The following is a 24,682-nucleotide window of genomic DNA, read 5'->3' as shown; positions in this document are numbered from 1 at the left end:
CGGAGCTGGAGCTTGAAAAGCACCGGGTTTTCCTGTTCACACCGCAGCGGAGCAGCCTCTTAGCTCCGGAATCCGGTTAGTTTCAAGCACCAAAAAATTGTCTGGCTAGAGCAAAAGCACCGCATACGTCACGCTTACGTCGAGGCGGGGCAGGGGCAGGGGCAGGGGCGGGGTCAACTCCTGAACAACAACAAAAAGCCCGCGTTTTATCCAGTTTGTACACAACGATGGAGAAACTTAACAAGCAGCAGTGGTCCACTGAAGAGACCAGCTACCTACTGGGAATCTGGTCTTCCGAAGAGGTACAGAGGAAGCTGGAGCACAATCGGCCACTGTTGTTGTTGTCGGTATGAGCTGTGAGGGGTTTCCGCGCGGTTTGGCTTTATGAAGTAGGCACGCAAACGGTTACGTCATGACGCAAACGATGACGCAATGACGCAATGACGCAGCACCAGTCAGACTCTGGGCGGTGTGAAAAGAGCCGGAGCTAAACCGAAGAACCGGTTCTGAACCTAAAAAGCTCTAGCACGGAGCTTGAACCGGAGTTGCGTTGGTGTGAATGAGGTATTATACAACTACAAAGATTTTTTTTTTGAAATAATCAGGAAATGACTTGCATTAGGTGTCATTTATGTGCAGGTGTTCTGCATTATCCTTTCTCCCTCACTCTGTCTCAAACATTCTCATTATCTAATTTTCCGGCTCTTTCTTTCCTGTCTACTCTGATAGAGTGGTTTGCTTCATCGTGTGCATAGGTGTTTGAGGTAACGCTGAAAAAATCATCCAGTTCTAGTCAAAATGAATAATTCCTTTCCTTTCTGAGTCCTCGGTTTAAATTCAAGATAGTTTGAGTCAAGCGTCTTTCTCTGAATTACTTTATTAGAAGGCAAATTAACTCTGTAGGATTCCTCCACATGGTCGGACCGAAGCAATTGTTGAATAGAGCCAGCCGACAAAGCTGAGACACAGTTGATTGCTCGTGAATGGATACTTAACAACTTGGTAAACCTTTCTTCATGCTTTCAGAAAGAACGATTTTTCCAGGCCACTGCTTCATTTGTGTCCTCATTGTAAGGCATTCATAAGCTCATTCATTGAGCATTCACCATATATCTGATTGTGTAGTCATTAACTTCACATTCACATGTTCAGATGCCTGCTGTGTTTGCAGTGTGTGTTGAGGTCTCCAGATTGTTAGTTGTCCAGCAGCTCAGTGCTACACTTGGCAAGCTGTGGAATTGCTTTTTGTGAATGTAAAAGCCAGGTAGTCGAACCAGTGAATTCACTCACCATTTACGCACTAGCCACGCTCACTTTAGACCGTCTCCCTGCCAGCCGCTGCGCCACAGTCGGTCACAACAATCTCCTGTTGGTGAGCAGCCAACTTCTGCTCAGCTTTGTTCTCACACGTGGGGCCTCAGTATCAACTAAATATTTCACATGCTCCGTAATACCCCATACAAAGTACACAAAGGGTGTACTGTGAGGGAGTGCAGTCGTCTGTTAAACAGAAGGTTCTGGGTTCGATCCCAGCCCATGCAGTCATCATGTCGATGTGTCCTTGGGCAAGATACTTAACCCTGAGTTGCTCCCGAGGGCATGGCCCACGGTGTGTGAATGTGTATGAATATTAGCTTCCCTAGAGCAAGTGGCACTCATTCTGTATGAATGAGTCGGGAATGGGTGAATGACTCATAGTATGTAAAAGCACTTTGAGTAGTCGAAAATACCTTATAAAGCACTATAAGTACAGTCCATTTAAAAAGTATTTATTTGTACATTGATAGCCATATTTTGTTCCTTTTATGATATCCATCTGCACTGTATACTGAAAATAAAAAATCTGCCTGTTTGGATCAACTCAACTGATTTGAGCGTCAAGATAGCAAAAACATAATACATGATGTTGTATCGATAATTGGTGATGCATTGATGTGTATTTTTCATGGTATAATAAACTGCCAGAGTAAAACACAGCAATTAAGTACGCTATATTATGTGATGAAAATATATAACAAATAAATAATCCTTTGATTTCAGATTAGTTTATAATGTCATTCGCCACCCTTCGCATGCACTCTTACACATGATTGCATAATGTAGTGCATATGATCTTTTAATGATAGGAATGATTGTGTTTAAAGTTTTATCAGCTTAAGAGAAGCTTAATTGTGCTTGAGGCAATGCAATCTCAAGCAATTAGAGATAAAGCTGATGTGTTTGAAATAAGCAGAATTAGCCATTATTAGCGCCTGGCGCTGTGTTTACCTGTATGAATCACACAGATTGCTAGGACGGAATCTTTTATGAATAAAGTGCTTAAGCAAAGTCACTCCTAGGAGAAAACCAATCTCAAGGCAAGGCAAGTTTATTTATATAGCACATTTCAACACAAGGCAATTCATAGTGCTTTACAAAAATGAAGGACATTAATAGCATTAAGAAACATAATAAATTATATCTAAAAATACTCATTTAAAAGCAATGATATAAAATGGCATTTAAAAGCACTAATTTAGCAAAGATACATGAATTACAGTTACAGTGCAGTGTGAGATACACACATCTGAACGAACCCCCCTTTGGAAAATTATAATCTGACCCCATGGTACCTTTTAGTTTTCGCCGAAACTATTCCTCTTTTTTATTTTTAAATGCACATAGTTAAGTTTACCTTGTCTTTCTAGGACTTTTTTGGTATCCTCCGTGAACCAGGGTCTTGAAACCAAAAGGGATTCCTGTACCCCATGGTACCTTTTTAGTTTTCGCCAAAACTATTCCTCTTTTCTTCAAATGCACATTAGTTAAGTTTAAGTTGTCTTTTCTAGGACATCTCAGCTGAAGGTCCACTTATATTTAGCTGGCTCAGTTGTCTTAGAGAAGTATTGATCTTAGGTTATGTAATGGCTGCTGGTGATGTATGTAATAACAACAAATGAGCCTCTGTGAGTTAGCTCAGAAAAAAGAGTGTACTTTGTAATTTCGTTTTATTTGTCAAACTGTTTATTGCTGTTTCCACAAATGCAATAGCTATTTTTCATCCCAATGTTTAGCTAAAGTACACAATAGTTGCTAACTACCTTGTAGCGTTAAAGCCTTTTTTTTTTAAATGACTACATTACCAGAAATATGTGTTGATTATATTTGGTTGTTTTTGAAGGTTGAGAATTTTTTCAGAAATGTTATAACATTTGACAACCACAAAAACATTGGGTCCGTTGCCTGATGATTCTCATGCTGAGCATGCTACCAAGCCTCTTCTTTTCTAATAAACCACCTTAACAACCTTTAATCTTCAGTCGATATCAGAAACACCTCTTTCCTTTGTTGATTTCACTATCACCTTCTCCTCTTTCTCATATAGTTGTCTTCTTTCCTTTCACCTTACCTGCAGTTTTAACCAATTTCCACCTCTCTGCCTTTGTCCCTCCTGTAATATCTGCTACTACTGCCCCACAAGCCTCAGTTCTCTCAGCTGTCTTTGTCCTCAATCTCACCTCATTCTTACTTTTTCTCTCCTGTCTCTTCTTGTTGCTTATTTTTCTCATTCCACCTCCTCCACATGTCTCATCCCTGACATTTACCCTCACCAACTTTTTTCTCAGAAAGCAGCTATACTGTAGATGTCTACCAGTTCAAGATATGCCACTGTTAAGAAAACTAAATAAAATAATATATAGAAGCCTGTTGCCGCTTTCACCCCCTCTTCTTAATCACCCTCCATCATTCTCATGCTGAATCTCTACGTCTGAGTGCGTTCTGGTATTAGTTCTGCTGTGTCTGTCTTGTTCTGCTCTGGGAGTAAGCTTATGGTTCAGCTCTCCTCTGTAATTGGGCTTTAAAACCACTATATGTAAAGTCAAACGCTTTCTAGCCAAAAGCAATATGTTTTGTCAGCAAGTGACACGCCATTGATTAAGCAGAGCTGACACTCACAGATGCCCCACTCAAAATATACATGTAAAGACATGAAATGTGATACAAATTAATCTTTCATTGCTCTTTTGCTATATAAATAAAACCTGATTTGATTTGATTTGATTTCATTACAATATGCTGTTAGCCCACAGCTACTGTAAATGCAGTTCACGCCCCAACACTCAAGTTGTCATCCAATTTATTTTACTCTATTTTTGTGGTCATTAGGATTCATTAGGATCCAAAGAAAGAAGCTATCAAATTTGTCCTCCAGTGTTTTTAAAAGGTACAAAGACTTTCTAAGTTTAGATTCAGTTGGTATTTTAGCTTTATATATGCGTGTCCTTCTGCCTGTGTCTGTGCTTTGGAAAGTCTTATTAAAGGAATTAAATCATACACTCAGGGGTGAAAGTAAAAAAAAGGTTTAATGGTAAATACTCAGCAGAAGAAGTCTCAGAAGTGGAGCTGTATCATCCATCATACTTTATATCCCTTTTTGGACCTCAGTAAAGCTTTTCAGCCCCAAACTAGAGATGATAAATGTTCAGAGCTACTTAATTACAGGTCAGTAGATAATCTATAATAATAATAATACATTACATTTATAAAGTGCTTTTCCTGGTGCTCAAAGCGCTTAATAGTTGTTCTCTAAAGTTGTATTTCTAAATAACGCGATAAAGTAAATTATTTTATGTTCTGAGAGTTAAACGTATGGCTGTCAAAGGATCCCATTGAGAATGGAAGATATGGTTAGGTCATTTAATATATATTGGATATACTTGCCTATTGTATTGAGGGTTGCAGTGACAGACAAGATCACACCCTCTTACTGTTTTATACTTCACCCAAATGTTTTGTTCACTGTGTGTACATAAACCCCCACCTCTAAAACGTGTGGCTACTTTGTCAATATGTCTCTCACAAGACTGAGCATGTTGCATTGGTCTTTACCATAGTCAGTCAAAAGAGGTGTTTAATAGATCTTTATTAAGAACCCACCACTTGTTTTATTCATTTATTAATTAACTAATGTTAAACAGTTGTTCAGCTTTAATTAAAAACTAGCCAAGAGGATTGATTTAGCCTCTCCATTACTCTGCATGCTTACAATGGTTTATGTAATGGTTTTTGCTATGTCGTATATCATGTCTTTTTTTCAGAAATTATATTTAGATAAAGTTCATAATGTTATTACAGCCCAACTAATACTTTTCTTTCAGAAAAACACCAATATTTGTATTTGATGGCATTTTTTCACCTTTTTGATAAAGACAATTAATAACACTTTTTCTGTGAGACATTCTTACAAAAACATATGAGCCACTATTCTTATGTGGAGAACCTATTCATTCAATATACTTTTGACAACTGCAATTCCCAGATGAGCAGCAAGAAAAATGGATTTCTATTTAGCTGATTGTTGTCATCAAGGGTTGAGAAAGGACTCTGAGCCATGTATGTTACTTTTGTCACGTCTTAGTCAGCTGGGTCATGCAGAGGAGTTTTGTGGAAGGAGGTAACACGCAAGCCAGCTGATATTGCTCGTCTTTTTCCGCCAGCTGCACATTCAAATAATTTCCTACCATTTACATTCTGTGAAGTAAAACACGACAAGAAAACCGGAGTCTTTTTCCTCTCCATCAACATGTTTGTGTTCTACTCAAAGGCCAATAAAAGTTGGCCAACTGTTTGCCTACCTGGTTTTGGTGTTGATTCCCAGAACTAGACTTAGCCCACTGTTAGAATAAAAAAAAACTTTTCTAATTAAAGCTCCCTATAGAAATATTTGAATGCGACATACCAACATATTTTCCATGCTTAATAAATACAGATAGAATTGCAGGGGGGAGAATATTTACTGGTAAATATTACTTAATTTAAGCCGGTAGAAGGCTTGAGTCAACTTAGTGTGTTCTTCTTTTTCTTTCTCCACTGCTTGGAATAATACTAGCACAGCAAAGCAGGGGAGGTAAAAAAGCAATTCTTTCTTTTTCACAAAGACATTTGCTCTGAAATAGGGCAATGGAGTGGGGAACATGCCTCTCTGGAGGAAAGGAACTTTTTTTCTCTCTGAACTGGCTGATCAATGAGATAGAGATCTCTTGGTCAATGTTCCACTCTCCTAAAAGCCACCATGGGATCGGCTGCCTCATTCATCTTTATCACTGTTCTGCTCTGCGCTGACCATGGGGACCTGATGCAGGATCATTACTACCACAAATAGAGATATGGCTTCCTGGGCAGAGACTGGGATGAGCCGGCAGTCTGGGATGGAGATTGTTGGTTGGGCGGCATTGACTCTCTTCTCTGGTGTCTCATATCTCCCCTTTCTCTCCCACATGATTTCCTCAATGCCTTTCCTGAATGCCAGCAGCTGGTCTCCCAAATCCCTCATAAACCTTTTTGGTTCGAAAGGGCATCAGGTAGAGAAAATAGACTACCACCTGCAGTCCTCTTTCTCCTGCCACCCTGCAATACCACCTGTGCCAACTCCACTCTGGCGTTCCAGCCTTGGCATAACACTTGCTGACTGATGGACAATGTCTCCAACAGCATCTGTTCTCTAATGCTCAGTAGCCAACATAATTATCTGGCATGCAGTAGGCTACTTCCAGCCAGGCTTCATACTCTGTGTTCTGCTATTGGTTGCTTTTCTACAACTGATGATCTTTTGATTAGCTATTTCCACTTTTTTTCATTCAGCTCACTGAGACGGGCCGCTGTCCACTTGGCTGTAGTGCAAAGTGTTTTCAAGGACAGTTCGGTCTCTTTGCCAAGTATGTGTTGTATGCTAATTGATAGCCAGGTCAATGTGCGATAATGTAAATGAGTTGGTTTAAACATGACTGATGGGCAACATCCGTGTCTGACACGTTTCAAGACACATAAAAGTGCTGGGATATTTATTGAAAAGGGTTTTGTTCCACTGCCCCTCTGAGTCCAAGCCAACAGATGTAGTTGCTCATTATGTCTCTGCTCTCCATATGGCGCTGCTGCACATCCAGCTCCCCTACACCGCCCCTCACCCGGACCCCCTCTCGGCAGGCTCCTGTTAAGTTCACAGTGGACAGGTAACAGAATGACAAGGGCATTTGTGGGCTCAACAACCGAAGCAACCCAAGGCTTGTTGTACTGGACGGAAAGGAAATTAGCTTTCACCTTCACTCCTGCTCAGAGCAACAGTCTCCTGGCTAATGCCTAGTCAGATTTGAAACTATCCTTCTTGAATGCAACCTTGGATTTTCCATTGAAGAGGGGTTATCTGAGGTTATTGTTAAGCTTATACAGAGCCATGAAAAGCCCTTGCTGTTTCCAACAAGCAGCCAACTGCGCATCACTCTCTTGGCAGGTAGAAAAAGTGCTGTTGCATTTTACTCCTTGTTTTAATAGCTAATCTAAAAAGATCAGAGTGCAATCTCAGTGTAATTAAGGCAAGTAAATTGTGAGCACATTATAATTGGGTTGAGGTATATTTGCTGCCAAAGAAAGGTGCTTCCTTTCCCAAACTTGTGTGTGTGTGTGTGTGTGTGTGTGTGTGTGTGTGTGTGTGTGTGTGTGTGTGTGTGTGTGTGTGTGTGTGTGTGTGTGTGTGTGTGTGTGTGTGTGTGTGTGTGTGTGTGTGTGTGTGTGTGTGTGTGTGTGTGTGTGTGTGTGTGTGTGTGTGTGTGTGTGTGTGTGTGTGTGTGTGTGTGTGTGTGTGTTCCTTGTGCAAAGCCTGTGTCCTGTGAGAGCTTCCTCATTAAACGCCTGTCAAACTTCTGTCTGCAAACCTGCCAGCCTTTCTGTCACACTGCAGGAAACACACACATACAGTATGAACAAGAGCACATAGCAGACTGTTTCTGTGTCGTACACACACTCTAAAAACACAAGTTGTACCTTTTGTGGTTGGGCTGTACCAAGTCCCTTTCTCCAATGAAAACATTACTTTGTGATAAAACTCAACAACTGTACAAAAGCCAAAAGTAAAAATATAACACGATGCATTTTGATCTGGCAAGGTGCTGCTTTAACTAGTCAAATACAGCAAATACACATTCCTTAGAGCAGCGGTTCCCAACCTGTGGGCCCCCTAGTGGTCCGTGAAGTGACATTCCCATCTCAGACAACAACAAAACAAAAACAGAAGAAATAAAGATAGTTGATGGCGACCTGTTGATGGCGGCTGATACTGGATCCCCATCTCTCCTCATCCTCCTGGATCTGACTGCAGCATTCGACACTGTCGACCATAACATCCTCCTTCAGCACCTCAAACACACCATCGGACTCTCTGACTCCGCCCTGAGCTGGTTCCAGTCCTACCTGTCTGGAAGAACAGAGTACGTCTCCTTGGGAGGTGCGAGGTCCCAGACACACCCTGTCACCTGTGGTGTCCCTCAAGGGTCGGTCCTTGGGCCCACTCTGTTCACCCTGTACACTCTGCCCCTTGGCCGTGTCATCAGCAAGCATGGAATATCATTCCATTGCTACGCTGATGACACGCAGCTATATATATAAAGACAGACCCTATCCCGCATGCATCGTCACTGTCACCATCATCGTCACCGTTCCCATCAACATCCCTTAACACCTGCATTGAGGAGATAAAGGCTTGGATGCGAGAAAACTTCCTGCAACTTAATAGCTCCAAAACAGAAGCTATTTTAGTTGGCACACCAAACCAGGTCCAGTCATCCCCCGTAACCCACATTACCTTTTCTAGCCAAAACATACCCCTCTCCACAGCAGTTACCAACCTGGGTGTAAGATTTTACAGACATCTGACTTTTGACACCCACATCAAACACCTGTGCAAAACCTCCTTCTACCACCTCAGGAACATTGCAAACTCCGTCCCACACTCTCCCTGTCAGATGCAGAACAACTGGTCCATGCCTTCGTCTCCTCAAGGCTCGACTACTGCAACGCTCTCCTCATCGGGACTACTTACTCCTTGATTGACATTTAAAAATATGTATTTTAGCCAGAAGAATAGTTGTATTTATTAACTGTGTGCGGTCTTCATCTAAAAGCCCAAATAAAAATATTAAAGGGTGTAAATGTAAATTCAATATTTGCTGCCAAATAATTTGCAAAACATTATGATTTGTGTGGAAACATTTTCATTATTAAGATTCTTTTTTTTTTAACCTCTTTTCCTTTCTCTTTCTTGATCCTCCTTAGCAACAGTCATTACAGTCCTTGACAGCGGTCTGTTCTACTGGATTTACACATGTCACATGTTCTGAATTGACCAATCAGAACTTTATTTAGCCTCCGTATTGTTTATGGTTGAACGTGGGCCGCGAACACATTTTGTATTCTTAAGTGGGCCCTGAGTTGAAAAAGGTTGGGAACCGCTGCCTTAGAGAATATCTTTGTTTGTTTGTGCTTTTGAAAAAAGATGACATCGCTTTCTTGATAACTTTCCAACTCCTAAGTGTTTTAGTGTCTGATAAGCTATCAAAATGGAAAGATATCTTAAAAACTAGACATTTGGGGTTGTATTTCATTTTCCAACACATACCTGAAACAGCCCCTACCAATGCATTCGATTTCGCTTTTTATTTTCATTTAGGGCTGTAATCCAAACAGTTACTTGGTTAATATTGGCATCTAAGACAGTCCAAAAACTAAGTTGTAGCCATTAAACAATAACTACTTAAACAACTTATATGACTTCCTGTTCTTTTAGCAATAATTTTAAATAATAATTGAGCCCCACAGTACCCTTCTTTAACTTGAAATGTGTTTGTATCCCACTGAGACCAAACAATAACAAAGCTAAATGCTGATGTTGTTAGTGAATCCCCTGAAACTGTACGTCTTGAGAAATGGACCAATAAAGTGGCGAACATAAGACAGATTGCCTTTGACAACAGAATCAAATTTAAAACCACTAAACTCAATGAGACCGTTTAATGAGTGCTGATTGCAACCCTTTCCCAATTCCTCACTCTGTGTTTGTGTCTATGTGTTTACGTTTCCTTCTTCTCCTGTCCTGCACATGGTATCCCCAGTCTCAGCCTCTCAGTCGCTCACTTCAATGCTCTCTTATTCTGTCAGTCAGACTGTAAGTTTCTCTCTAGTCCTCGCTCTGTTCCCTCCTTTTTCTATCTTTCACTTGCATTCAGTTTCCCTGTCCTCACTCACCTTTTATTCCCCTGGCACAGGCCTGTCTTTCTCCCCAGCAGTCACCATCAAATGTATTTCTATTCACAGTGAAGCCACCAGATTATTAAAAGCGAAGTGGTTACCTTGGGCTTTTTTTGTTTGCAGGAGATATTCCTCCCCTCACGATGGTACGATGTAATTAGTTTCACCCCCACACCAATGGTACGACTGCCATGAGCAGATGCTTTTAAGAGATACTACCATGCAACTTTGAATAACGTCCTGTTTTCCATTATCTAGTTGACTAAATGTCCTCTAGTTATTGTCTTTGTTTAAGCCAAATAGATCTACACTCATGAAACTTAGCTTTATTTAAATGCTGTCTATCAAACACAAAATAGACAAATTATCACCATAAAAAGTTCTTATGATGAACTTGTCAGCAAGCCTATACAGAACAGCATTCATTATTAAACATGTTTCTGGCTTGGTGAATGGTGATCCAGTTTTCACTTTTCTTGATGCTTTGTTTTTGGTTGCCAATCCCCGAGAGAAATGTCCGGCTATTTATCCAGGAAATTGTGCTATTAGGTTCTGCAGCTAATTATCTACCATGTTGGGCTGGACACAGGGTTCGAGTTATAAACTGAGGTCTTTCAAACCGAACGCACGCGCACACACACACACTCAAACACACACACACACACACACACACACACACACACACACACACACACACACACACACACAGTAGCAGCCCTCTACTTGCTACAAACTTAAATATGAAAAGGTTCAACTACGCACACACACATCATCTCGGCTCGCGCAGCACGCTCACAGGCATAGATTGCGCAACCTTGGAGGTGCAGCGCAGGCATGTTGTCATTCAAGAGATGCGTAGTTCTTTTGGAAAACATGTTTTTTAGCCTATTTACCTCGTTAACGTAAATCAGGGCTCTCCAACACGTCGATCGCGAGCTACCGGTAGCTCGCGGGCAGCTTTTCAGTAGCTCGCCGCTCGATTATCGATTATAGCGTAGTAAGGTTGCTTATTGATTTTTCGGCCGCGGCTGGACAATAACGTTTTTTTATTTTAGAATTTTTTCTGTCACACGAATATCAAATGGTCGGTGACGCAGAGATCTAGGAACAGACGTGACAGCAGCACAGCGACAACACACACGGAGCAGTCTGCTTTCTCCACCAGCACCAGTCCAGAACTAACAGCAGAATGACCCGCTCTGAATCAGGCCCTGTCACTGCGGCTCAGAGACACACAGGGAGGGATTTGTGTTTTTTGAAAAACACTCGTTATCGTCATGTCAGGTTTTTGGTGGATTTAATCAAGTCTTGGATTGCAGAGTATGAATGTCCTCTTGCTATTTTCAGTTGATATATACTCATACATGCCAACCTTTCCAAATCCAAAAGAAGTAGGTTTGCGCATTGGCAAATGTGCACGCCCAAATTAGGTAATCAGAAGAAATGGAACCACAGCAATTACAGGTATAAACCATGAATTTAATATATTGCATCACTTTTTGCATTTTTCACAAAAATGTGTCATACAATGTTCAGTCACTTTAGTGCTTGGTATGTAGCAGACTTGGCTTTCTTGAGAAGTTCAGGGTCTGGTTTCCAGTTGCAGCAGGTGAATTTGTTTCTCTTCCCTGCAAACAGACCTTCGTGTGCTTCTCTCCTCTCCGCGATACCTTGATAAACTCGTGATCTGCTGTCCACTTGGCTTTAAACACCCACCGCTTGGTCGGCTTCTTCTTCTCGGGGGTTCTATTCATCGCGGAATTTCCATATAAAACCTGTAGCTGTGTGTATTGTTGAACATCTCTGATGTGAATAAACAACACTGGGGCGCCAAGACCGAACACTAATCACGTGATGAGCAAATCCAATTTCATTGGATAGGAGCCAACGTCGAGTGCATTGTCTATGGTGCGCCAAGGGGCATTTTCATTTTTTATAATTTGGGAAGATTGAAATCGGTAGGGAAAGCCAGCTAAATCGGTAGGCGGTAGAAACATGACAAAAGCGGTAGACTACCGCCCAAATCGGTAGGGTTGGCAGGTATGTATACTTGTGTAAAGTTTGTGAAGGCAGGAGGAAAGCTTCCGCGATCACCGTCTCCTCTCCGTTCCTCCAAACCCCGCCCCCTCCCTGAAAATAATGAGTGACAGGCTGATAGTGACCCGAGAGAAACTTTATTATTCATTTAATCACTGATTGAGATATGATGAAGCTAACTTAATCTCATACATTCATGGGATTTATGTAACAGTAAGACAGAGAATGTAAGTGTGCACCCACATGCACTATTTTTGTTTTTATAATGCTGTTGTAAATACTCCTGTTGTCTGCTGTGTTCAGACTCAAGTCATGTGTGTGATGCCACATTCAGGACATTCAGTGTCTTTTTTTTAACAGAAGACCGTAGCTAGAAGCTGCAGTTAGACTGCAGAAGTTTTAGTTTTTGAGGATGGAACCATTTTCACACACAGATATAGGGAGGCTAGACCTATACAATTGATTTATTATGGTTTATAATTTAATGTCAAGACGAAGAAGAAGAAGAAAAAGATGGCTGAACAACTGTTCAGTGTCAATCCTGTGGAGATCTCCAAAATCATGTTCAGCTTAAGTCTCAGCAAAACTCACAACATTTCTGGAGCCTTGTAGACCCAGAAAACTATAGAACATTCACCAAGCAGCACTGAAAATGTCTGCTTTATTTGGTTCTGTTCTACATACCTTTGTGAAGCAGCTTTTTCTGAATGAAATCTAAATACAGAACAATGCTGACTGAAGAACATTTAAATTACTCTATTAGAGTGAACCTAAGTGGGTACACTCCAGCAGACCCCTGTATGGTGGACTGACAGTGCCATTCATCTCACTAACAAAAGAGTGAAATGCTTGTAAGGTGGTGATTAAGGACACTTATGTGAATGTTAAGTGATGTACTTATTATGTGGGCCATAATAATATGTGAGAAATGTTCGTTTTCTTGGAACTTGATGTGAAGTTAAGATTTTGTATAAGCTTTAGGTATTGCAATTTCACACGTGTACAAAAGTAGCTTAATTCAACTGATGAGGGCTATGTGAATAAATGTAAGCGATGTGATGCAAGTAGCTCTTGGCCACTTTCATTTTTTCAAAGTAGCTCTCAGATGAAGAAAGGTTGGAGACCCCTGACGTAAATAATACTCATTACATTGACACATGCATTATTTGTGATTAAAATAATGGTTGTTGGTAATGTATTAGCGACCCCCACAGATGTATGATTTCACTGCGTCCGTGGGAGCTCAGACCCCTCCTTATGGGAGCTCAGCTCCCATTGGCTCCCACATAACTCGAACCCTGGCTGGACAGCTAACACAATGTAGGTTTATCACACCCTTTTTTGTTTAAAAATATATAAATATATATATCTTAAACTACACAATTAGTTGGAAGATACTGAATGAAACTGAAGAATTGATTGACAAGTGTCTGTGGGTTCATGACTAAGAATGACCTATTTTACATGACACATAGTCATTAGATCCATTGTTATTTAAAGAAACTGATTAGCGCATTCGAAACAATTACCAAAAACCCACACAAAGAGGGGAATTGTCCAAAACAGTCAATAAAAACTGTTATAAGATGAGTCAGTGTGGCATGAAATTGACTCACTAATTAATACCCAGGATTGCTGGCATGGCAAACTTGTGAGTTTCCTGCAGAGCTGCTCTGAAGGTGATGCAGCTGTTCGGCTTGTCTTTGAAGCTGTGTGCTCCAAAGACACATGTAGGAAAGATTTATCTGTTTTTATTTTCGGGATTAATAGATCAGCAGAGTGACTGATACTAGCTGTTGGTTGCAGATAAGAAGTCTGGCAACGACTTTGATGTGTCAAACAACTTGCTGTTAATAATGTGGAGATTGATTTTCCCTGCTTTGAGTACCCCTGTTTTAACTGAAGTCTTGATTTATAACACTTTGTCACACCACCACATGAGGAGGATAGTGACTGCCTCAGTTCAACAACCAATTAATCATATTGCTGCAACAAGGGGGAAATGTGCTGAGGCATGATGTATAGATTATGTGTTCTGGTCCCATTTTGTTGTCACATTAAACCACACTAAACCAACAGCTTATTTGTGAAAAGCTGTGGATAAAATATAGTGAGGATAATTGAAGTACGGTAATTTTCACTAGTACTGTAAGTGCTTGTTAATTAAATGTATTCCAGTAAATATATGATTTTGGACAATTACCAGAATGTCAAAATATATACTGTTTTGAGTCGAAGCTGCATGCTAGGAAATGTATTAATGATGAATCGAGTCTCATAGCCAAGTAATTCCCCAAATTGCTGGTGTTTGTAGCAAAAGAGGGTGTGTGGGTATGTGTGGGAATATGCTTGAATTTGTGTAAGCTGCGTTCTAAGCCCCCTGCTGCCTCAGCCTATCGAAGCTTGTCAGGTTTCTAAGTGAAAGATGTCGTCAGCACCAGTCTGCAGTGCTGAAATGCAAGGAAAGAACACATGGGCAAAAAGGGTCAAATGGAAAGGAAGATTAAACAATACGACGTAAACAAAGAAACAGCAGAGTAAGAAACGTGAAGTGAAGAATTGTAAAAATGCAACCGGGAAGATGAAGGACACACCTGGAGATAGGCACATTTCCCGAGTGGGATGTTCGAATATTACGCAGGGTTTAGGACACCTTCAGTGGTCTGAATGGCGTTCCAGAAGAGCCTGTCAGTAGTCGCCGCTCCTCCATCCATCCATCTAGACACCCAGGGACTCCATTACACCCTGATGGGCTGGGATGGAAAACCAATCGAGGGGATATGGGTACGAGGAGGAAAACAACGTATTGGCGCTGGGAACCACACAGACAGGCAATCTGCCATGATGAAGAGGCTCCCTTCCCTGTCCCTCCTTTCGGACCCAGCATGTCCTCCCGCATCCCCTTCAAGCCCCACTGCGCTCTACTGCAACGCCTTGGCAGCTGACCAACCCGACACCTGCCACACTTCTTCGCACTCTCCGCAGGCCTCGCCCTGAGCCCTGGCAGCATGCATCCGCTCACATCATCACATGGAGAACTGAAGCACAGATGCATTCATTGGATGAAAATAGATGGGAGCCGTGTTTAAATTGTGTTGAAAGTAATTTATGGTTTTCCTGAAGTTCAGCAGATTTGTAGTGGGCTTCCGTCCGGATTAGTTGCTGTGCTCAGGAAATGTCCAAGGCTGCAAGGTTAGCTGCAGTGTACTTAACCTACCCTCAGACAGTCTGCGCTAGATATACCTGTTAGTGCAGTGGGGGTGGTATGATCAATTCATTAGAGGCAGCAAAGGACTACAGATATTAATATAGCAACAGCAAATCTACACTGTGAAAACACGGCAATCCATCTCACTGAAGACTGTATGCCTCACAATTGGGCTGGAATAGGAGAATTGTGTATTTATTGATTCTCACTGAAGGCTTGGCTGGCTTTCTTTTACTTACTCCTTGGGCCTGATCTTTGCTCTGACTACTGGCTAAACACGCGCCTTATTCAATGTGTTGTTTTTCCCAGTGTAATTGTTGCTTTATTCTGCCTCATTATAAGTGTACTGCTTATTATTGATCTTAGGATACTATGATTTTTAGACATACACGGCAGTCAGTCGTGACCTATGAAGTATACATTAGTTACATTATCTCTGGTTTGAATTCGTCCTGCAGCACATTATACTTTAACAGCCACTATGAATTTCAGATTCTGACACACAGCTTTAATGGTGTTCATCCATTTTGTTCTATGGTGTGGAAAGGGTTAGCTTCTTTACACACATAATACAGCAGGACAATGAACCTCCATGTGCATACATTACATTACATGTTTATAGCTAATACTTTTCATCGGATATGGATGTAATACCTTCAAAGGAAAGCTGGGAGTTGGCACTTTAACCTCACTGTCATATTCTTTATTTATTTTACAAATTATGATATTGGATTTGGTCATTATATAAATGTATTAAACATACGGTTTTAACATCAGAAATTATGATCTTCTTTTGTTTATTGAATTTTTGATCTACCCTGTTCCCGGCACAGGGACTTCAGATGTAATTAAGCTTGTAGCTAACTCTGGTATTGCTAAGAAGCTGTGCAATGCAATGATCTAACAGCACCAATACAAAAAAAAGAATATATTAGTTACTTAAATTTGCTGTGATGTGTTGGATTATAAAATTGTTACCTGAAACACTCAGTTGAGCTGCTCCACAGTGAAGAAATGTTTTGTCACAGAGGGTGAGGGGGTGTTGTACTGAAGTTTTCTCTAACAAGTGCTTGTTTGTGTGGGTGGAACCAAAATAGGTCTTTCAGATCTACACTTGGAGTCTCCGAAATCTGCTTCAGTGTCACTGAAAGAATTTGAATTCTGAATATGCACATTTCCTCACACCCCTGGGTCATCTTGTTTGCAATTTATTTTTAACAGATTGATCCCATTTCTACAGAAGTTTTCTTTCTTCTGGCAGTCTTTTTTGCATTGTACTATTTTTATTCTGCAGTTCCATCTTACAAATGTTTTCTTGGTGAGATCTCTTACAGCATATTGTTGTCCTTTCTGCAGATGTCTGCTGCCGTTGTTAAACATGAATATAAAACTGTGGATGGTTAAAATGCAACAGGAAGTCTGATTTTAGCCTCTCTGTGCAGGTGCCCTATGTCAAGGTGGCTCCAGAGGACATTCTGAAGGTTCAGTTCCCTCGCTTCACCACTCTGGACATGAGGCCGACCAACACGGACATCAGCCTGGCTGTGGCCGGCCTTCTCACCTTCTTTAACAGCACCACCTCCTGCCTCATCTGTGCACAGGCTGACTGTGAGTACAGCGTTCACACCTTCACAACAAAACACACCATCACACACGAGGGGGAGAATCTGCCAACATGTGCAAACATGTTGTCTAATGTCTGCTATCCTTTAACACATGTAAACAGACATACGTTTTTCGCACTCATGTCGGCTGTGTTCTAACAACAGATGTGTTGCTTATCAACATCTCACCCTGTGTCACGCTCCGCTCTGAAGCAGCTGCTGCATCAACATCCCTGGCTTCTGCATCCAAAATAAATCACATTTATTGCGGGGTTCTTCCTCATTTGCAATGTCATAATGATCCGTAAATTAAATGATATAGTACGTTACATGGTGTCATGTTTATTCTGTCTTATACTTTCCATCTTAATGTCATGTTTGCAAGTCTGTGTACACCTAAGAAACACACTGCTGAAACTCCTCTTTAGATAGACTAAAAAGAACCAGGGTTGAGTTTGAAGTTGTATCTACGAGTGATCTGACCGCCTCCCTGTCAAAGGCGCTCATTAGATTCTAAAGATACTAAACTGAATGACCTTAAAAAAAGCTTGAAGATCTCCTTGATGGAAGTTATTCTCGTAAATAGAGAGGAAGATTAAACCATAGCCCGTTCCCACCCTCTTGTAGTCCAGCAAGCAGTAATTACAACTCCCTAGACAAAGGCACCATGACCCTGAGTGGCACCCGCTAACCTTTTCCCTAATCAGCACAATGCTTTGAAGAAAGGAAATAGACTTGAGACATCAACCATGTCTCAGACTGCCTGGAGATGGCAATGAGCCACTCTGAACCGCCCACCTCCCGCCTATCTCTATTATCAGTTATTCTGCCTTTCAGCTGCCTCTTTGACTGTTTCCTTTTATTCATAACCTTTAGGACAAAATCTGTCACTCAAAATGACATGAATTAAACCAAAATGTTTGTATTTACAGTCAGTTAAAGTAGATTCATGCTGTTATTTTTGTACCCTCTTTCAATGCATTTGATTAGGAAGAAATTCGTAAATAAATAATTTAATGCACTAAAAGGAAATATATATATATATATATATATATATATACATAATTGTAGTTTAAACCGACCTTACTACACAACCAATTTCACTGCAAGGGTAAAATATATCTTTACTTGTTTTTCCTTCTAGGTGTTTCTGTACCTGTCAGTCATTTTTCTAATTCAGGGCAAGATTCTGTTTCTGTGACATGTATTCCACCGAGAGTTGATTAATACAGCTCTGGCGAGAATAGTGATAACAAGCGAACCTTTTAGGCACCCTTTGACTTTAATATTAGATAGTTTGGGGAAAAGAAACTCATTTTAACGTTACTCTTTTTGTTCCCTCTGGGTGGGTGTGCAGGTTGGAGGGGAGGTTGTTATTCTGTGTCCCTGGTCTTTGAGAGTACTGGAAAGGAAATTAAATGAAATAAAAATAAATGAAATGAGGGTAGATCAGAGGCAGATAAAAGACTCTAAGAGGAGTCCAACATGAGAGAGGGGTGGGAGAGGAGAGGACAAGAGAGGATGCTATTTGGCAGATGTGGCAGGGGTGAAATGTAGTTGTTTGGGGTGAGGAAAGGGAGAAGGCAACCACACTAGAATTATACATTAACGAGAGGGAGACAGTCCAGGAAATGACGCGGCTGTATTGATTGCACTCTCTCATGTGACCCTCGTTCATTCAATAGAAAAGGCATCACATGGCAGCATGCCTGGATGGTGTGTGTGTGTGTGTGTGTGTGTGTGTGTGTGTGTGTGTGTGTGTGTGTGTGTGTGTGTGTGTGTGTGTGTGTGTGTGTGTGTGTGTGTGTGTGTGTGTGTGTGTGTGTGTGTGTGTGTGTGTGTGTGTGTGTGTGTGTGTGTGTGTGTGTGTGTGTGTGTGTGTGTGTGTGTGTGTGTGTGTATAAAGGTCTGTGTTCAGTCATAGCAACAGCTGAAACCCATTCCACTTTGGCTCCTTCTCTCTCGGCCCCTCCCTGTCAGTTGGTCGGTTGAAAGCCTGTCGGTGGCCTCATTAATCACCATAGGTAGAGACAGCCTAATAGAGCGTGGCCAATACATGAATATTTTCCAGCCATGGCTGAGGAGGCAGGAGCGGAGGTGGAGCTGTGCCCAAAGGCACAGTGCACACCAGGACGGACATTAATAAAGCTAACCTCCACTATCGATAGCAGTGTGTGCAGCAGCAGCCGCATTACTGTACATCTGGCTCCGAAAACTCTCCATGTGGTTGAATTTGTTGACCTACTGGGGGGCCCACATGTTGTGTGGTTGAGGCCTTTGGTTAATGAAAAGAGACACGTGTTAAAGTGCACGCACTGGACTCTGCATGCACACACGTACACTGTGCAAATCACACACATTCCCATGCATGCTGTTTCTGCTCTCACTCACACTGCGCTACAGCAGACTACTTTCATTAGTGAGGTGATTGGTGCAGCTGTCAGTAAGCTGAAATAGAACATCCCTTAAACTCTGAAATGTTGACTGGAACTGCAATGCAGGTACACAGGATTTATAAGTTCAACAAAACAGTAGGCCACATGCTTGCAGAGCATTTTTTTTTTCTCCTACGATAGGCACAGTTTGAGAGCAAGGTTTGCCACTTCAACTCACTGCATCACTCCACTGCAGCAAAGTAAGAGACAAAACTTACTTGGTATCATGGTTTCACTTTAAACTTTTAGTTTTGTATTTAATTATAGATTGTGACGTCTAATAATTTGCAATTTTCCATTGCTCATGCTGACCTACTGTGTCTACTTTTCTAACTTGTAATCAGTGTTAATCAGGTGGAAGAGACATCTCAATGACTTGTGATCAGCACTGTGTTATTGGTGTTAGGATGACGAGAACATAGTAATTGCAGAGGATGGTCTTAATACTACATAATTACTTTTATAATTGTAATTCGTGGCCACTAATGATCATGATGTGAAAGGCATTGATGTAGGTAATCAAAGTGATAGTGGTGATGGTGCGAGAAGCAGCAGCACTTTGGAGTTTTAAAAAGCTTCTCATTGAATAGATGAAGGGCAGTTGGCTTACATGCTGATTTTTTTAAATAAAAGTTGTTGAACTACGTTTTAGATTTGTGGAGAGTGGGCAGGGTTTGTGTACATAATTGCAAACATGTTGTATTTCTCTAGAGTAAATTGCAACAACTTTTTTTTGATTTTATTAGAAAAGGGATTGATTCCTCACCAGCATAAATGAAATGTGAACATTTCAATCAAAAGACACATCAAGAGGCATCTCCTGTAAATGATATACGGTTTTCCATATGATGTATTGTGACTATAACCAGTTTCTACAGAAAATCAGCAAAGGAACATACTACTGTAGGTAGAGTATGTTTCCATTCACTACGGTTATGTGGGTATTAGGAATTGGGCGTGTCAAGGTAAACAGCTGGTGGAGCTAATTGCCCAGTCAGGAGCCATTAAACCCTTGGAGAAGGACAAGGCACAACAACAAATTAAAGGAGAGCCAGTCAAAACTAAAACACTGAAAACATTGTCTCCTCTTCTAGCCTTTTAAGTGACATACTTTTTCCATAAAGTTTCATTGCACTGAGCATTTTGCTTTTATAAAAACAACAACCTGTAAAATATGTATGCATTTTCTTTTGATGTGGGTTTTTCATGGATTTTTAGTATTTAAACTGCCCTTAAAAACAGGTGTATGAAAACCACTTTGTGTCATACTCGGTTTATATCCAGCATGGAGCTTTCATCTTTACCTGTCCATTTAAGACACAATAAAAAGCCAGACAAAGTAGTATCCCTTGTGGAACACTCTACATGGGGCATTTTTACAACAAAACATGTGAACCTGAACCCTGCTATCTTTGCCTCTTGCCATTTTCTCATTTATTTTCACAATTGACCGCTTACACTCACTACACGGTAATATCACCCTCAAGCTGAAATAGCTACAAGAAAAGCTTTTGCAAGGATAAGGTATTTGCACTGCACGAAGAATTTATATGAATTATGTTTGCAGAGAAATCAGGAAGTAACTGCACATTAGATCAGTCCCATCACCGTGTGACAGGTGGATTATTGCCATTATTGATGGTTGTACTTTTATGGTTATTTGGGTTAATAGGAAGGGGAATAAGCTCTGGAATTTGTATAATGTTTTAACACATGATCTTGCAGACAACATTTTAAAGTGATGCCCAGCCATAAAACTAGGTATTACTCAGTTGAAGGCTAAATGATAAGTCATCATAATGTATGGCTCCATTCAAAAATGGTGGGACTATATTTATTGCTTCTTCAAGACGGAAGATTTCACTATACTGTACATTATTCAAATACACCATCAAGGAATGCATATTCAGCTGCTTTAATGTATTCTGTTAATGTTTTTTATACTGCTTGTTCCTCTGTGTGTTTGCGGCTCTGTGTGCTTGTTTTGGGTCACTTTTGTGTCTCTGCAAAAGCACTGGCACTGTTGTGTGTGTGCATGCATGTGTGTGGTGAGTATGTGAAAGGTAAATTAGTGCTGGTTTCCTGACTTGAATATCAGCTCTCACCTTTATTTTTGTGCCTCAGTGAGAATTCGAGCCATGTGTCTTCCTTGCCAACAAGTTGTGTGTTAACAAACACACAACTTTAATCTATATAAATACCTTGACAGGATTCTCTTTGACATAATTCATTCTCTAGATTCAATTTACACTGGATTACACAAAACTAGGTACCAAATCAAAACTCTGACTCTGAACTTAAGGTTATGATCCTTAAAGATTCACTTAACGCCAGGTCTGACTGGTCCTTGGATGCATCTGCAAGGACCCCTAGTAGCGCTATGAATCAGTTTTTTTGTAGATTGTCCTTGTTTAGTTATCTACATTCCTGCCAGTGGATTCACACTTTTCCACTGATCTTGAGATGGCAGTTACAGTATGTCCAAGAAACACACTAATGAGGCAGCAATGTCAGGAAATACTGCAAGTATTATGAAGTAATATGAAGGTAAACAATACAGGATTTAAAGTGTGGAAAGAACTGGCTTGAATTTAAAATAATTTAGGAAATAGATTCAACCTTTTTCTAAGCCTCAAGGATACAGACAATGCGATTAGGTGCATAACTCTGAATGTAAACATAACTTAACTGGAGAAGCAGTAAGATCATGTTATTTCCCTGCAAGGTCAAACTTAAGAAAACCTATTTTTTTCGTTCAGCTTCACAACTCCCCTTTAGATCCTGTGCAGCCAGAACTAAAATGAGCCTTTTCTGTGTGTCCCTTTATTTTAGCAAGTATTTGTGTATGTGCCGTTTGGCAAGTTATATTTAGTAGAAGCTCTAAAGTCTAGTGTCTAATGAACAAGAAACAGCAAGAAGCTAGAGAGAGCGGCTGCAGGAGGCAGGCAAGGAGGGCGATTTAACAGAAGCTATTTCAAGCTCATCAAAGTTATACTACAGAGGAAGCCAATCTGACAGGTCGGAGACACAGCCAGGCGAGCAAGGAGCAGCTACGAGTGATGTCTCATGAGTGCACACACACAGGTAGCCAGCTACAGGAAGACAAACACACCCAATGATACACTGCCGTATAGACCAGATGAAAGAAAGGCAGTAACCGAGACATAATTATAGAAGCCATTAGACGTGATTCTGGTGTCTGGGGCAGTACTATAGCGTGTGTTAATGTGCTGTGGAAAAGCTTAAAAGAGTCAGCTTGATAACTTTAAATTGTTGAACCACAATTGGTTCCCATCTGCTGTCACCATGGCAAACATCACTGTTAAAAGATGTTGACGCCTAAGTCTAGAGTGTCATTTTGTTATTTCTTTATAATGGACATTTTAGGTCGAGGCGAAGCTAATGCAAGTCTAGAGTGAAATGCAAGTCCTTCTGTGTAGCGATACGTCCTTCTCATATGACTCTCCTTGCCAATATCTAGAAATGTTATACGAGTGTGATTAGGACTGCCAAATTGACAATGGGAGGCCAATTTAACCATCACACATACATGCCATGGCTTATTATATTTCTCTCAGCGACTCATTATTCAGGTTGTATTTTTCTCACACTGACACACCTGACAAGTTAGTCTCCTACAGTATATGAATAAATGAGTCCAATAACCTCTCAGAGTCTGCTTATATATGTATGCCGAGTGACTTGTAAAATACAGCTGGGAACGCTTTGATTAAGTCTGCAATGCTTTAATTAAGGCAAATACCACTTACCCCCCTCAGAGTCGAGCGGTCTCTTACCATGGGATCGAGTGCAAGAGAAGTTGATGAAAACGTCCCTTTGTGTTGATGGCTTCACAATAATTGTAATTAAAAGAAATCAGTGGACGTGTTCTGCATTGTAAATGTATTTATGGATTAATTGCTGTGAAATGTGGTGGAAAACAAACAATAGGTACATTAATTTCTAGTTAGATACATTGTATGCATAGTAATTGCATACTGCTTTAACAATACCAACCATGTACTTTAAATGCACTTGACTTTCCTTAACTTTTTGACTGTTTTATCTAATATGAAAAAGCTATATTATACCTGACTTCATATCCTTGGGAGAGTCTTCACTTTATTTCAAGTAACCCTCTTATGTGTTTTTTCTGCGTGTGTCTTACCGGTAGGCTTATTGAACCTGGAGCAGCTCCTCAGGCAGTTCCTCATCTCCAAGGAGACTTTATCAGTGCGCATGCTTGATGACAGCAACGACCCTACCCCGCTCCTGAAGGAGATACGAGATGACAAGACTGCCACTATTATAGTCGATGCCAACGCCACCATGTCACATATCATTTTGGAACGGGTTAGTATGGTTCACATGATGGCTGTGTTATGTATGCACTGATAACTTGTCTTTATTCCATGTCTATAGTCTTGGCTTTATACAGATAGAATATTCCCAAGATCCACATTTATTTAACTCTCATATACCTCAAAAAGGAAAAGTAGCTGAAAACGCCGGTGGCAAAAAGGTTTCAGGGCTAAAAATAATTGAATATGGGGAGAGTTATTTCTTAAACTGTAAGAAGAAGTTGGTTTAGTTTTCATCTGTAAAAGTAAAAGTTTGTATTCCCCAAATAAATAGTGTGCAGTACTTATAAAGTAAATACTTTTTCACCACAGTAATCCATTGGCTCTCTTTAATAAGAAGACGGATTACATGGATTTATGGCAGTAGACATTTAAAAGACATAGGTACAGAACATCTCGGCACCAAAATAAAAGCCAGATGAATTGAGGCAATCTTCAAACAAACCTTTCACATCAAATGATATGGTATTAAATCAAGTTGTATCCCAATGAATTACCTTCGAAAAGGGAAAATGCTACACAGTTAAGTGGATTGATATGAATAAGGACAGGATCATAAAGAGGCACCTTTCTCTACTTTCTAATATGGTGCTCTTATTCATTATCGATCTACCTCTATACTTTCTCAAAAATATGCAACGTTTTTAAGTTTACCGCCTGAGTCGAAAAAACTTGAAATCTTTAGTGAAGACTATTTTTGTGCGTAGCCTAACAATTCGACCTGTATGAGTTAATTGCACATACATATCATTAACGTCACAGTACATTATTAAAACCTCAGACAGTCTGACGTCCACACAAGATGAAGCTCCTCCTGATTGGTGACTTGTGTTTGTAAAGAGCCTTAATGGCATCAATAACGGTGATTGGGCCAGCCGAGGAAGCTAGAGTGTTTGGCAACAGCATATGGCCTCTCTGTGATTAATACACACCTCCATTATTTCTAGAAGACGATGGATGGATGGCTAAAGTGGAGGTGAT

General features: G+C 40.6%; 1 protein-coding gene across 1 annotated transcript in view; it reads left to right on the top strand.

Annotated features, from left to right (window-relative positions):
* grik4 (glutamate receptor, ionotropic, kainate 4) overlaps positions 1 to 24,682 on the top strand; it is a 143,048-nt gene that overhangs the window by 43,450 nt on the left and 74,916 nt on the right. Inside the window, exons 4-5 of the mRNA XM_034115112.1 lie at positions 16,744 to 16,909; positions 23,515 to 23,693. Coding sequence (XP_033971003.1) covers positions 16,744 to 16,909; positions 23,515 to 23,693 — 345 coding nt within the window. The remainder of the gene's footprint in view (positions 1 to 16,743; positions 16,910 to 23,514; positions 23,694 to 24,682) is intronic.

Source organism: Trematomus bernacchii, unplaced genomic scaffold (assembly GCF_902827165.1).
Source record: "Trematomus bernacchii unplaced genomic scaffold, fTreBer1.1, whole genome shotgun sequence".
In the NCBI taxonomy this organism is placed as follows: Eukaryota; Metazoa; Chordata; class Actinopteri; order Perciformes; family Nototheniidae; genus Trematomus; species Trematomus bernacchii.
The sequence above is the reverse complement of the archived record's forward strand: the minus strand, read 5'-3'. Positions and strand labels throughout refer to the sequence as shown.